This window comes from Nerophis lumbriciformis, linkage group LG03, assembly GCF_033978685.3.
Source record: "Nerophis lumbriciformis linkage group LG03, RoL_Nlum_v2.1, whole genome shotgun sequence".
Taxonomy (NCBI): domain Eukaryota; kingdom Metazoa; phylum Chordata; class Actinopteri; order Syngnathiformes; family Syngnathidae; genus Nerophis; species Nerophis lumbriciformis.
In genome coordinates this window covers 19,741,541-19,755,604 of record NC_084550.2, presented here as the reverse complement: position 1 = coordinate 19,755,604, position 14,064 = coordinate 19,741,541, and the positions used below count along the sequence as shown (strand labels likewise).

Here is a 14,064-nt window from a genome sequence, read left to right as displayed (position 1 = left end):
TATACAGTATTATACAGTATTATAAGTAGTATACAGTATTATAGGTAATATACAGTATTATAAGTATTATACAGTATTATAGTTATTATACAGTATTATAAGTATTATACAGTATTATACAGTATTATAGGTATTATACAGTATTAAAAGTATTATACAGTATTATAGGTATTATACAGTATTATACAGTATTATAAGTATTATACGGTGGACTTTGCATGCAGTTGCAATGCCAAGACGATAGAGGGCAGTCCTGTGAAGGCTACGGTGTGTTGCCTAGCTAGGAAGTAGTCTTTGCCATGAGGATGAATGTGCCAGCCTAGTCTAACGTCGCGCCCTACAAAGTGTTTGTACTGTAAGTTTTGTACTTACTGCACCCTTGCTGTTCGACTGTAACGTGCATCTTAGTCAAACGTGGAGGCGTTGAAATTGCCATGTAAAATCTATAATGATAATCAGTAGCATGTATTTGGCAAACAAATGTAAATTAGCGTTAAGCTAGCAGATTTTTGGAAAAGTTTTTTTATTTTCATTTTTTATTTTTTTTTATTTAGGCATATTTGCTTGTTTGTTACTTTACTATGAGGCAGGGGTTCTTAAACTTTTTGACCTCAGAGCCCAACTTTTCCACTACACAGAGGCCTGTGGCTCACTCAAATATTAACACTGAATTAGTAAAAATTGATTTTAATTCGAATTCAATAATTATATCTAACATACTTACAGTAGATTACAACCTTGTCAAACGATATGAAACCATGTTTTAATTATGAATATTATTATTTATTTATCACATAAACCTTAGGCTTAGGTCAGGCTGATTTAGATGAATTAGTACTGACCCAATATAGCCAGTAAGAAAGGACTTATAAATAAAGGATGAAAATTACAATTATTTAATGCTAAAATACATGAATATTAATAAATATGTTTCTTAACTAAACTGTCAAATAAATTGAAAATACAGCTTCACCACTTTAATCATAATTTTTTGCGCTTAAGAATCCTCTCAATGTCTTTGTCCCCAGACTTCTTCTGTTTGTTTGGGATTGTCATTACTGCCACAAGTGGTGGAATGGTGTATTATAACTGATGACCGTACGGACCACAGCTGAGAAGCTATGGTTAAGAAACACGCTTGATTTTCGGAATTTTCCGAATTTGGTCGGTGCCTATAAAAGTACCAAATTCGGTACTGTGAGAATGAGATGTTTTTAAGAGTTCTTTCTTTATCAATAGTTATGTTTAAGGCAGCTAATATTTTCCCATGTGTACACTTTGTGCTTGTATCTTATGTCCGCTAGTAAACTCTGTGTTTCACCTTGAAGGCGCTGAAATGTGTATTGGGAGTATAATGTACTCCCTTTTTACCAACAATAAGGCTGTTATTACTTTCTGGGCGGGAGGGAGACTGTTTTCATACTAAATAAGCTGACTCTTTCCGTTTGATTTTCAGACCGCTTCTTGATGCCGCTATTAATGCATTGTAGGGCTGGTCTCCTAAAGCTTTAGTAAAACTTGGTATTATTGCTATTCTGTCTTGGTGGTCCAATTACTCAACATATATGTCATCCGAAAGAACTTGGGAGTGACCAGTGTCTTTTATTCCCTGAGAGGAAAACTGGTCCGACGCAACAGTACCCATCCCGAAGGGGGACCAATCCTGGTTTTTAACCTTCATAGACACCATATACCTTTTTTTTTCTCCATTCCATTTATATTTGACTTGAACATATCGGCGTTATAAACCAATGTGTGTCACTCACCCATGCGGTAGATGAAGTTGGTCTCCGTCTCATAGGAGGACGCCGGCGACACGACGTCGCGATCGCACTCGTTGGAACTGAACGACTCCGAGTGGTTCCTCCTCATCAGCGCCACGCCGTCGGCCTGGCCCACCATCATGTGTCTCAGGGTGTCGTTCAAGTACCGGTTCAGCAGGCTGCTCTTGTACTTGGGCGGAGGAGAGGCGCTGTCGTCGCCGGTGGCCATGGTAAGTACGCCGCCCGTTTTTTTCCCCATATCTGATGAGCAGATAGGTGTTTGGAAGGGACAGTCATTGTCTGTAGCAACGTTGACAAAACACAAATAGAAGGAGTTTACCATGAGTGTTCATTTTGTTGATTCAAATGTTTTTCTTAGTCATCGTCAACAGTGTTAATTTTGACAGCAGTTTTTAATTTAGTTTTAGTCATAGTCTAATTGGCCCCGTTTACACTGAACACTAAATGTTTTTGCCCTCAAGTGATGATTTTTTTTTGCCAGTCTAAACGCTCCAAAGTGCATCAAATCTGATCTTTTGGCATCAGATTCAGGCCAAATCAGGAGGTTTTTTGTATTTTTTTTTTTAGAAAATGTAATTACGAATGTATTATTTAACACATAAACCTTAGGCTTAGGTCAGGCCGATTTTTATATATATATATATATATATATATATATATATATATATATATATATATATATATATATATATATATATATATATATATATATATATATATATATATATATAGCCAGTAAGAAAGGACTTACAAATAAAGGATTAAAAATACATTTACATCCAATTATTTAATGCTAAAATACGTACATATATTTCTTAAACATACATTTTTTTGCCCTCAAGTGATGATTTTTTTTTTTGCTAGTCTAAACCCTCCAAAGTGCTTCAAATCTGATTTTTTGGCATCAGATTCAGGCCAAATCAGGAGTTTTTTGTTGTTTTTTTGAAAATTTAATTACGAATGTATTATTTAACACATAAACCTTAGGCTTAGGTCAGGCTGATTTTTATATATATATATATATATATATATATATATATATATATATATATATATATATATATATATATATATATATATATATATATATATATATATATATGTGTATATATATATATATATATATATATATATATATATATATATATATATATATATATATATATATATATATATATATATATATATATATATACCATGACAGCAACCACCCACCCACCACCACAAAAAGAATATCTACCGGAATCAATAAAAGGCTATCGATGCTGTCATCTAGCAAAGCTGAATTTGACCAAGCAACCCCCCCGTACCAAAAAGCCCTTGATGAAAGCGGATACAATTTCACCCTCACCTATGAACCCACGCCAGGAAACCAACCGAAAAAGAACAGAAAACGAAACGACATCTGGTACAACCCCCCATACAGCAAAAACGTCTCAACTAACATTGGACACAAATTCCTCAATCTGATTGACAAACACTTTCCCAAAGACAACACCCTAAGAAAAGTATTCAACAAGAACAACATTAAATTGAGCTACAGCTGTATGAACAATATACGACAAATCATCTCAAACCACAACAAAACAATTGCAAATGAGCCGTCGGCCCCCGGACAGAGCGACTCCAAAACCAACAAAGGATGCAACTGTCGAAAGAAACCTGATTGCCCTCTCAACGGGGGGTGCTTACAAACATCAGTTGTCTACCAATCTAAGGTAACACGCAAGGACATTAACACATCCGACACATATGTAGGATTAACTGAGGGAGAGTTCAAAACCATATGGAACAATCACAAGGCTTCTTTCAGGAACCAAAACCTGCGGAATACCACAGAACTCAGCAAACACATTTGGGACCTCAAAGACAATAATGTTGAATATTCAATAACATGGCAAATTCTTGCATCCAGCACACCTTACAATAGTGGTAATAAAAGATGCAACCTATGCTTGAAAGAAAAACTGTTTATTATTTACCGTCCAGACCTGTCATCCCTCAACAAGCGCAGCGAAATTGTAACAGCATGCCGCCACAGACGGAAACACCTCCTAGGTAACACATGAGCCAATCACCACGCCCCTACACCAGCCTGTACCCACCCACTCTGTGCCCTATATAATCCATGGTATGTGAATGCTCCCATTAAAATCTCCTGATGATTGAGGGAACCCCCCCTCATGAAACAGGCCTGTAGAGATGAAATAGTCTTGTGATTTTTTCCCCCACACATACATATATATATATATATATATATATATATATATATATATATATATATATATATATATATATATACATACATATATATACATGTGTATATATATATATATATATATATATATATATATATATATAATATGTGTGTGTGTGTATATGTGTATATGTATATATATACCGTATTTTTCGGGCTATAAGTCGCAGTTTTTTTCATAGTTTGGCTGAGCTCCAGTGCGATTTATATATGTTTTTTTCCTTCTTTATTATGCATTTTCGGCAGGTGCGACTTATACTCCGGTGCGACTTATACTCCAAAAAATACGGTATGTATATATATATATATATATATATATATATATATATATATGTTTCTTGAACATTATTTTTTTGCCCTCAAGTGATGATTTTTTTTTGCCAGTCTAAATCCTCCAAAGTGCTTCAAATCTGATCTTTTGGCATCAGATTCAGGCCAAATCAGGAGGTTTAAAAAAAAAAATATATTTTTTTTTACATTGGCTGATTTTTATATATATATATATATATATATATATATATATATATATATATATATATATATATATATATATATATATATAGCCAGTAAGAAAATACTTACAAATAAAGGATTAAAAATACATTTACATACAATTATTTAATGCTAAAATACATAAATATTAATAAATATGTTTCTTAAACATACATTTTTTTGCCCTCGAGTGCTGATTTTTCTTTGCCAGTCTAAACGCTCCACATGTTACGGCTGGGGGATCGCAGCTTACGGCGGGGTTCGTTCCCCCGGGATGCAGACGGACCACTCCGGACAAGGCGTGCAGGTAGGAACATGATTTAATCTTCAAAACCACGTACCAAAAACAGAAAACAAGCAGAAGGGAAAACGTGCCGATCGCACGTGAAGCTAAGGTACAAACTAGCACAGGAAGCATAATTTAGGAGCCTAGAAAAACCAACGTAACCTGTTGCTTACAGCAAACAAAGAAGCCAGGCCGACTGACCGGCAGAAGCAGGCTTAAATAATGCCTCTGATTAGTGCTCGGGAAACAGGTGAGCGTCCCGAACACGAATCAGAGACAGGTGGAAATAATAAGTAATCATGGTAACTAAAAACAAACCCAAGGGTACACAAAAACAGGAACTCAGGGAGTCCAAAACAAACAGAAAATAACAAAACATGATCCGGGCCACGGACCATGACACCACAGTGCTTCAAATCTGATCTTTTGGCATCAGATTCAGACCGAATCAGGAGGTTTTTTTTTTTTTATATATTTTTTTTAGAAAATGTAAATATAAATGTATTATTTAACACATAAACCTGAGGCTTAGGTCAGGCTGATTTTTATTTATTTATATACATACAATATATATACAGCCATTAAGAAAGGTCTTTCTAATAAAGGATTAAAAATACATTTACATACAATTATTTAATGCCAAAATACATAAATATTAATAAATATGTTTCTTAAACATACATTTTTTTTGCCCTCAAGTGATGTTTATTTTTTTTTGCCAGTCTAAACCCTCCAAAGTGCTTCAAATCTGAACTTTTAGCATCAGATTCAGGCCAAATCAGGAGTTAAAAAAAAAAGAAAAGTTTAGAACATTTAATTACATATGTATTATTATCTTATCTTTTGGCATCAGATTCAGGCCAAATCAGGAGGGTGTTTTTTGAATTTTTTTTTTTTTTAGAAAATGTAATTACGAAATGTATTATTTAACACACAAACCTTAGGCTTAGGTCAGGCTGATCTATATATATATAGCCAGTAAGAAAGGACTTACAAATAAAGGATTACAAATACATTTACATACAATTATTTAATACTAAAATATATAAATATTAATAAATATGTTTCTTAAACATACCATTTTTTTGCCCTCAAGTGATGATTTTTTTGCCAGTCTAAATCCTCCAAAGTTTTTTTCATATTGGAGATACTTTTGACAATATAGTGTATTTGGCCACCTGCCTTGACTCACATATGAACTTGAAGTGCCATCCCATTCCTAACCCATAGGGTTCAATATGATGTCGCTCTTCACGATGCGCCGTTTTATGGGCGGTCTTATTTACGTGCCTCCACTTTGACCGCGTCCTCTCCCCGTCAGCCATATTGTAGTTTTCAGCGCTTCCATATGACAGATATAAGTGAGAATTATACACTATTTTGTATTAGAAATGGTAACAGCGCAGGATGCATGTGCATGTACGAGCCAGTCTTCCCTACAACAAGAAGATAGTGAAAAATAAATAACTTATTGAGTACAATGGCGGACTCTCGCAAAGCTGTTCGGGTAAACGTCTGCCATATATGGAGATATCCACTGACAAGGCAAAATTTGTCACTAAAGTCTCGAATCCCAAACGGCTCGTTTGGAAGAAGGCAAGATTATTTTATAAATATCGGCGCCGTGCCTCCATGGTTGGATTTAAAATTTTTGGTACTAATAGCTAAAACAAAAGTTGGTTTTGCATAATAGGGACTGAGTGGAAGAGTTACAAATCAGGAGGTAGTCCAAACCGGGAAAGAATAATTCAACACAACATCCGTTTTTCGGTGGACAAAGTCTATTTAAGACAACCAATTTTTTGTCAACATCCTTTGTTTTGACTTTGACTTTTGACATTGAGGCTACAATGTTTACACCTGAGTCTGATAAAAATCACATTTTACTTGCAGTGTAAACCGTCAGATGAAATAAAATCAGATTTAAAAAAAAATCGGATTTGGGCTACTTTGGCCAGCAGTGTAAACATAGTCTTAGTTTTAGTCATATTTTAGTCATCTAGATTCATTTTAGTCGACTAAACTTACAGTAAATTTTGTCGACTAAAAGTATAAATTAAGTGGTCTAGAAACCTCTGGTATTAAGGTTATTGCAGAGCATCTCACAAACTACATAAACTATTGATACAACGTTGATTATACATACATGTCCTTTAAAACTGACTTTGAAACAACGTTGAAAAATAGTTGTTTTTGTACACTGAGACAACGTTGATGTCTAACATTGGATCCACAGTGTTGGTTGATAAATGACCAGATTTCAATGGTCAAATTAAAGTCACAACCTGACATTGAATAAACGTCGTCAAAAAGCATGTTGTTTCAACGTTGTATCAGTGTTGTAAAAAAAATTGGTTGGGAAATGACCAAAATTCAATGGTCAAATCAACGTCAGAACGCGACATTGATTAAACGTTGTCAAAAAGAATGTTGTATTTGTGTAGTAGAATATTGGTTGGGAAATGACTAAAATTCAACGGTCTAATCAACGTCAGAACCCGACATTGATTAAACGTCGTCAAAAAACATGTTGTTTAAACGTTGTATTTGTGTAGTACAATATAAGTTGGGAAATGACCAAAATTCAATGGTCAAATCAACGTCAGAACCCAACATTGATTAAACGTTGTCAAAAAGAATGTTGTATTTGTGTAGTAGAATATTGGTTGAAAAATGACCAAAATTCAACGGTGAAATTAACTTCATAACCCAACATTAGTTAAACGTCGTCAAAAAACACGTTGCTTCAATGTTGTATTTGTGTAGTACAATATTAGTTGGGAAATGACCAAATTTCAATGGTCAAATCTACGTCAGAACCCAACATTGGTTAAACGTAGTCAAAAAACACGTTGTTTCAACGTTGTATTTGTGTTGTAGAATATTGGTTGGGAAATGGCCAAAATTCAACAGTCAAAGCAACTTCATAACCCAACATTGGTTAAATGTCGTCAAAAAACACGTTGTTTCAACGTTGTATTTGTGTTGTAGAATATTATTTGGGAAATGACCAAAATTCAGCGGTCAAATCAACTTCATAACCCAACATTGGTTAAATGTCGTCAAAAACCATGTTGTTTCGATATTGTATTTGTGTAGTAGAATATTGGTAGGGAAATGACCAAATTCAATGGTCAAATCAACGTCAGAACCCGACATTGATTAAACGTAGTCAAAAAACATGTTGTTTAAACGTTGTATTTGTGTAGTACAATATCAGTTGGGAAATGACCAAAATTCAATGGTCAAATCAACTTCATAACCCAACATTGGTTAAATGTTGTCAAAAAACACGTTATTACAATGTTATATTTGTGTTGTAGAATATTGGTTGGGAAATGACCAAAATTCAACGGTCAAATCAACGTCAGAACCCGACATTGATTAAACGTCGTCAAAAAACACGTATTTGTGTAGTTGAATATTGGTTGGGAAATGACCAAAATTCAACGGTCAAATCAACGTCAGAACTCGACATAAATTAAACGTCGTCAAAAAGAATGTTGTATTTGTGTAGTAGAATATTGGTTGGGAAATGACCAAAATTCAATGATCAAATCAACGTCAAAACCCGACATTGATTAAACGTCGTCAAAAAGAATGTTGTATTTGTGTAGTAGAATATTGGTTGGGAAATGACCAAAATTCAATGGTTTAATCAATGTCAGAACCCAACATTGGTTAAAAGTCAGAACCCGACATTGATTAAACATTGTCAAAAAGCCTGTAGTTTCACATATTTGTGTAGTAGAATATTGGTTGGGAAATGACCAATATTCAATGGTCAAATCCACTTCAGAACCCAACATTGGTTAAACGTCATCAAACAGTATGTTGTTTCAATGTTGTATTTGTGTAGTAGAATATTGGTTGGAAAATACTCAAATTGAAATGGTTAATCAACGTTATAACCCAACATTGGTTAAATGTCGTCAAAAAACACGTTATTTCAATGTTATATTTGTGTTGTAGAATATTGGTTGGGAAATGACCAAAATTCAACGGTCAAATCAACATCAGAACCCAACATTGATTAAATGTTGTCAAAAAGAATGTTGTATTTGTGTAGTAGAATAATGGTTGGGAAATGACCAAAATTCAACGGTCAAATCAACGTCAGAACCCAACATTGGTTAAACTTCGTCAAAAAACACGTTGTTTCAACGTTGTATTTGTGTTGTAGAATATTGGTTGGGAAATGACCAAAATTCAACGGTCAAATCAGCTTCATAACCCAACATTGGTTAAATGTCGTCAAAAACCACGTTATTTCAATGTTATATTTGTGTTGTAGAATATTGGTTGGGAAATGACCAAAATTCAACGGTCAAATCAACGTCAGAACCCAACATTGGTTAAATGTCGTCAAAAAGCATGTTGTTTCGATATTGTATTTGTGTAGTAGAATATTGGTTGGGAAATGATCAAATTCAATGGTCAAATCAATGTCAGAACCCGACATTGATTAAACGTCGTCAAAAAACATGTTGTTTAAACGTTGTATTTGTGTAGTACAATATAAGTTGGGAAATGACCAAAATTCAATGGTCAAATCAACGTCAGAACCCAACATTGATTAAACGTTGTCAAAAAGAATGTTGTATTTGTTTAGTAGAATATTGGTTGGGAAATGACCAAAATTCAACGGTCAAATCAACGTCAGAACCCAACATTGGTTAAACGTCGTCAAAAACACCTTGTTTCAACGTTGTATTTGTGTTGTAGAATATTATTTGGGAAATTACCAAATTTCAATGATCAAATCAACGTCAGAACCCAACATTGATTAAACGTTGTCAAAAAGAATGTTGTATTTGTGTAGTAGAATATTGGTTGGGAAATGACCAAAATTCAACGGTGAAATCAACTTCATAACCCAACATTAGTTAAACGTCGTCAAAAAACATGTTGCTTCAATGTTGTATTTGTGTAGTACAATATTAGTTGGGAAATGACCAAATTTCAATGGTCAAATCTACGTCAGAACCCAACATTGGTTAAATGTCGTCAAAAAACATGTTGTTTCAACGTTGTATTTGTGTTGTAGAATATTGGTTGGGAAATGGCCAAAATTCAACAGTCAAAGCAACTTCATAACCCAAAATTGGTTAAATGTCGTCAAAAAACACGTTATTTCAATGTTATATTTGTGTTGTAGAATATTGGTTGGGAAATGACCAAAATTCAACGGTCAAATCAACGTCAGAACCCAACATTGGTTAAATGTCGTCAAAAAGCATGTTGTTTCGATATTGTATTTGTGTAGTAGAATATTGGTTGGGAAATGACCAAATTCAATGGTCAAATCAACGTCAGAACCCGACATTGATTAAACGTCGTCAAAAAACATGTTGTTTAAACGTTGTATTTGTGTAGTACAATATTAGTTGGGAAATGACCAAAATTCAATGGTCAAATCAACGTCAGAACCCAACATTGATTAAACGTTGTCAAAAAGAATGTTGTATTTGTGTAGTAGAATATTGGTTGGGAAATGACCAAAATTCAACGGTCAAATCAACGTCAGAACCCGACATTGATTAAACGTCGTCAAAAAACATGTTGTTTAAACGTTGTATTTGTGTAGTACAATATTAGTTGGGAAATGACCAAAATTCAATGGTCAAATCAACATCAGAACCCAACATTGATTAAACGTTGTCAAAAAGAATCTTGTTTTTGTGTAGTAGAATATTGGTTGGGAAATGACCAAAATTCAACGGTCAAATCAACGTCAGAACCCAACATTGATTAAACGTCGTCAAAAACACGTTGTTTCAACGTTGTATTTGTGTTGTAGAATATTAGTTGGGAAATGACCAAATTTCAATGGTCAAATCAACGTCAGAACCCAACATTGGTTAAACGTAGTCAAAAAACACGTTGTTTCAACGTTGTATTTGTGTTGTAGAATATTGGTTGGGAAATGACCAAAATTCAACGGTCAAATCAACTTCATAACCCAACATTGGTTAAATGTCGTCAAAAAACACGTTATTTCATTGTTATATTTGTGTTGTAGAATATTGGTTGGGAAATGACCAAAATTCAACGGTCAAATCAACGTCAGAACCCAACATTGGTTAAATGTCGTCAAAAAGCATGTTGTTTCGATATTGTATTTGTGTAGTAGAATATTGGTTGGGAAATGACCAAATTCAATGGTCAAATCAACGTCAGAACCCGACATTGATTAAACGTCGTCAAAAAACATGTTGTTTAAACGTTGTATTTGTGTAGTACAATATTAGTTGGAAAATGACCAAAATTCAATGGTCAAATCAACGTCAGAACCCAACATTGATTAAACGTTGTCAAAAAGAATGTTGTATTTGTGTAGTAGAATATTGGTTGGGAAATGACCAAAATTCAACGGTCAAATCAACGTCAGAACCCAACATTGGTTAAACGTCGTCAAAAAACACGTTGTTTCAATGTTGTATTTGTGTTGTAGAATATTAGTTGGGAAATGACCAAATTTCAATGATCAAATCAACGTCAGAACCCAACATTGATTAAACGTTGTCAAAAAGAATGTTGTATTTGTGTAGTAGAATATTGGTTGGGAAATGACCAAAATTCAACGGTGAAATCAACTTCATAACCCAACATTGGTTAAATGTCGTCAAAAAACACGTTATTTCAATGTTATATTTGTGTTGTAGAATATTGGTTGGGAAATGACCAAAATTCAACGGTCAAATCAACGTCAGAACCCAACATTGGTTAAATGTCGTCAAAAAGCATGTTGTTTCGATATTGTATTTGTGTAGTAGAATATTGGTTGGGAAATGACCAAATTCAATGGTCAAATCAACGTCAGAACCCGACATTGATTAAACGTCGTCAAAAAACATGTTGTTTAAACGTTGTATTTGTGTAGTACAATATTAGTTGGGAAATGACCAAAATTCAATGGTCAAATCAACATCAGAACCCAACATTGATTAAACGTTGTCAAAAAGAATGTTGTTTTTGTGTAGTAGAATATTGGTTGGGAAATGACCAAAATTCAACGGTCAAATCAACGTCAGAACCCAACATTGGTTAAATGTCGTCAAAAAACACGTTGTTTCAACGTTGTATTTGTGTTGTAGAATATTAGTTGGGAAATGACCAAATTTCAATGGTCAAATCAACGTCAGAACCCAAAATTGGTTAAACGTAGTCAAAAACACGTTGTTTCAACGTTGTATTTGTGTTGTAGAATATTGGTTGGGAAATGACCAAAATTCAACGGTCAAATCAACTTCATAACCCAACATTGGTTAAATGTTGTCAAAAAGCATGTTGTTTCGATATTGTATTTGTGTAGTAGAATATTGGTTGGGAAATGACCAAATTCAATGGTCAAATCAACGTCAGAACCCGACATTGATTAAACGTCGTCAAAAAACATGTTGTTTAAACGTTGTATTTGTGTAGTACAATATTAGTTGGGAAATGACCAAAATTCAATGGTCAAATCAACGTCAGAACCCAACATTGATTAAACGTTGTCAAAAAGAATGTTGTATTTGTGTAGTAGAATATTGGTTGGGAAATGACCAAAATTCAACGGTCAAATCAACGTCAGAACCCGACATTGATTAAACGTCGTCAAAAAACATGTTGTTTAAACGTTGTATTTGTGTAGTACAATATTAGTTGGGAAATGACCAAAATTCAATGGTCAAATCAACATCAGAACCCAACATTGATTAAACGTTGTCAAAAAGAATCTTGTTTTTGTGTAGTAGAATATTGGTTGGGAAATGACCAAAATTCAACGGTCAAATCAACGTCAGAACCCAACATTGGTTAAACGTAGTCAAAAAACACGTTGTTTCAACGTTGTATTTGTGTTGTAGAATATTGGTTGGGAAATGACCAAAATTCAACGGTCAAATCAACTTCATAACCCAACATTGGTTAAACGTCGTCAAAAAACACGTTGCTTCAATGTTGTATTTGTGTAGTACAATATTAGTTGGGAAATGACCAAATTTCAATGGTCAAATCTACGTCAGAACCCAACATTGGTTAAACGTAGTCAAAAAACACGTTGTTTCAACGTTGTATTTGTGTTGTAGAATATTGGTTGGGAAATGGCCAAAATTCAACAGTCAAAGCAACTTCATAACCCAACATTGGTTAAATGTCGTCAAAAAACACGTTGTTTCAACGTTGTATTTGTGTTGTAGAATATTATTTGGGAAATGACCAAAATTCAGCGGTCAAATCAACTTCATAACCCAACATTGGTTAAATGTCGTCAAAAACCATGTTGTTTCGATATTGTATTTGTGTAGTAGAATATTGGTAGGGAAATGACCAAATTCAATGGTCAAATCAACGTCAGAACCCGACATTGATTAAACGTAGTCAAAAAACATGTTGTTTAAACGTTGTATTTGTGTAGTACAATATCAGTTGGGAAATGACCAAAATTCAATGGTCAAATCAACTTCATAACCCAACATTGGTTAAATGTTGTCAAAAAACACGTTATTACAATGTTATATTTGTGTTGTAGAATATTGGTTGGGAAATGACCAAAATTCAACGGTCAAATCAACGTCAGAACCCGACATTGATTAAACGTCGTCAAAAAACACGTATTTGTGTAGTTGAATATTGGTTGGGAAATGACCAAAATTCAACGGTCAAATCAACGTCAGAACTCGACATAAATTAAACGTCGTCAAAAAGAATGTTGTATTTGTGTAGTAGAATATTGGTTGGGAAATGACCAAAATTCAATGATCAAATCAACGTCAAAACCCGACATTGATTAAACGTCGTCAAAAAGAATGTTGTATTTGTGTAGTAGAATATTGGTTGGGAAATGACCAAAATTCAATGGTTTAATCAATGTCAGAACCCAACATTGGTTAAAAGTCAGAACCCGACATTGATTAAACATTGTCAAAAAGCCTGTAGTTTCACATATTTGTGTAGTAGAATATTGGTTGGGAAATGACCAATATTCAATGGTCAAATCCACTTCAGAACCCAACATTGGTTAAACGTCATCAAACAGTATGTTGTTTCAATGTTGTATTTGTGTAGTAGAATATTGGTTGGAAAATACTCAAATTGAAATGGTTAATCAACGTTATAACCCAACATTGGTTAAATGTCGTCAAAAAACACGTTATTTCAATGTTATATTTGTGTTGTAGAATATTGGTTGGGAAATGACCAAAATTCAACGGTCAAATCAACATCAGAACCCAACATTGATTAAATGTTGTCAAAAAGAA

At 33.9% G+C, this 14,064-nt stretch overlaps 1 protein-coding gene across 1 annotated transcript in view; it reads right to left on the bottom strand.

Moving 5' to 3' along the window:
• The window catches only part of LOC133575081 (homeobox protein Mohawk-like), a 53,010-nt gene that overhangs the window by 27,956 nt on the left and 10,990 nt on the right, over positions 1 to 14,064 (bottom strand). The window contains exon 4 of the mRNA XM_061927546.1: positions 1,767 to 2,063. Coding sequence (XP_061783530.1) covers positions 1,767 to 2,063 — 297 coding nt within the window. The remainder of the gene's footprint in view (positions 1 to 1,766; positions 2,064 to 14,064) is intronic.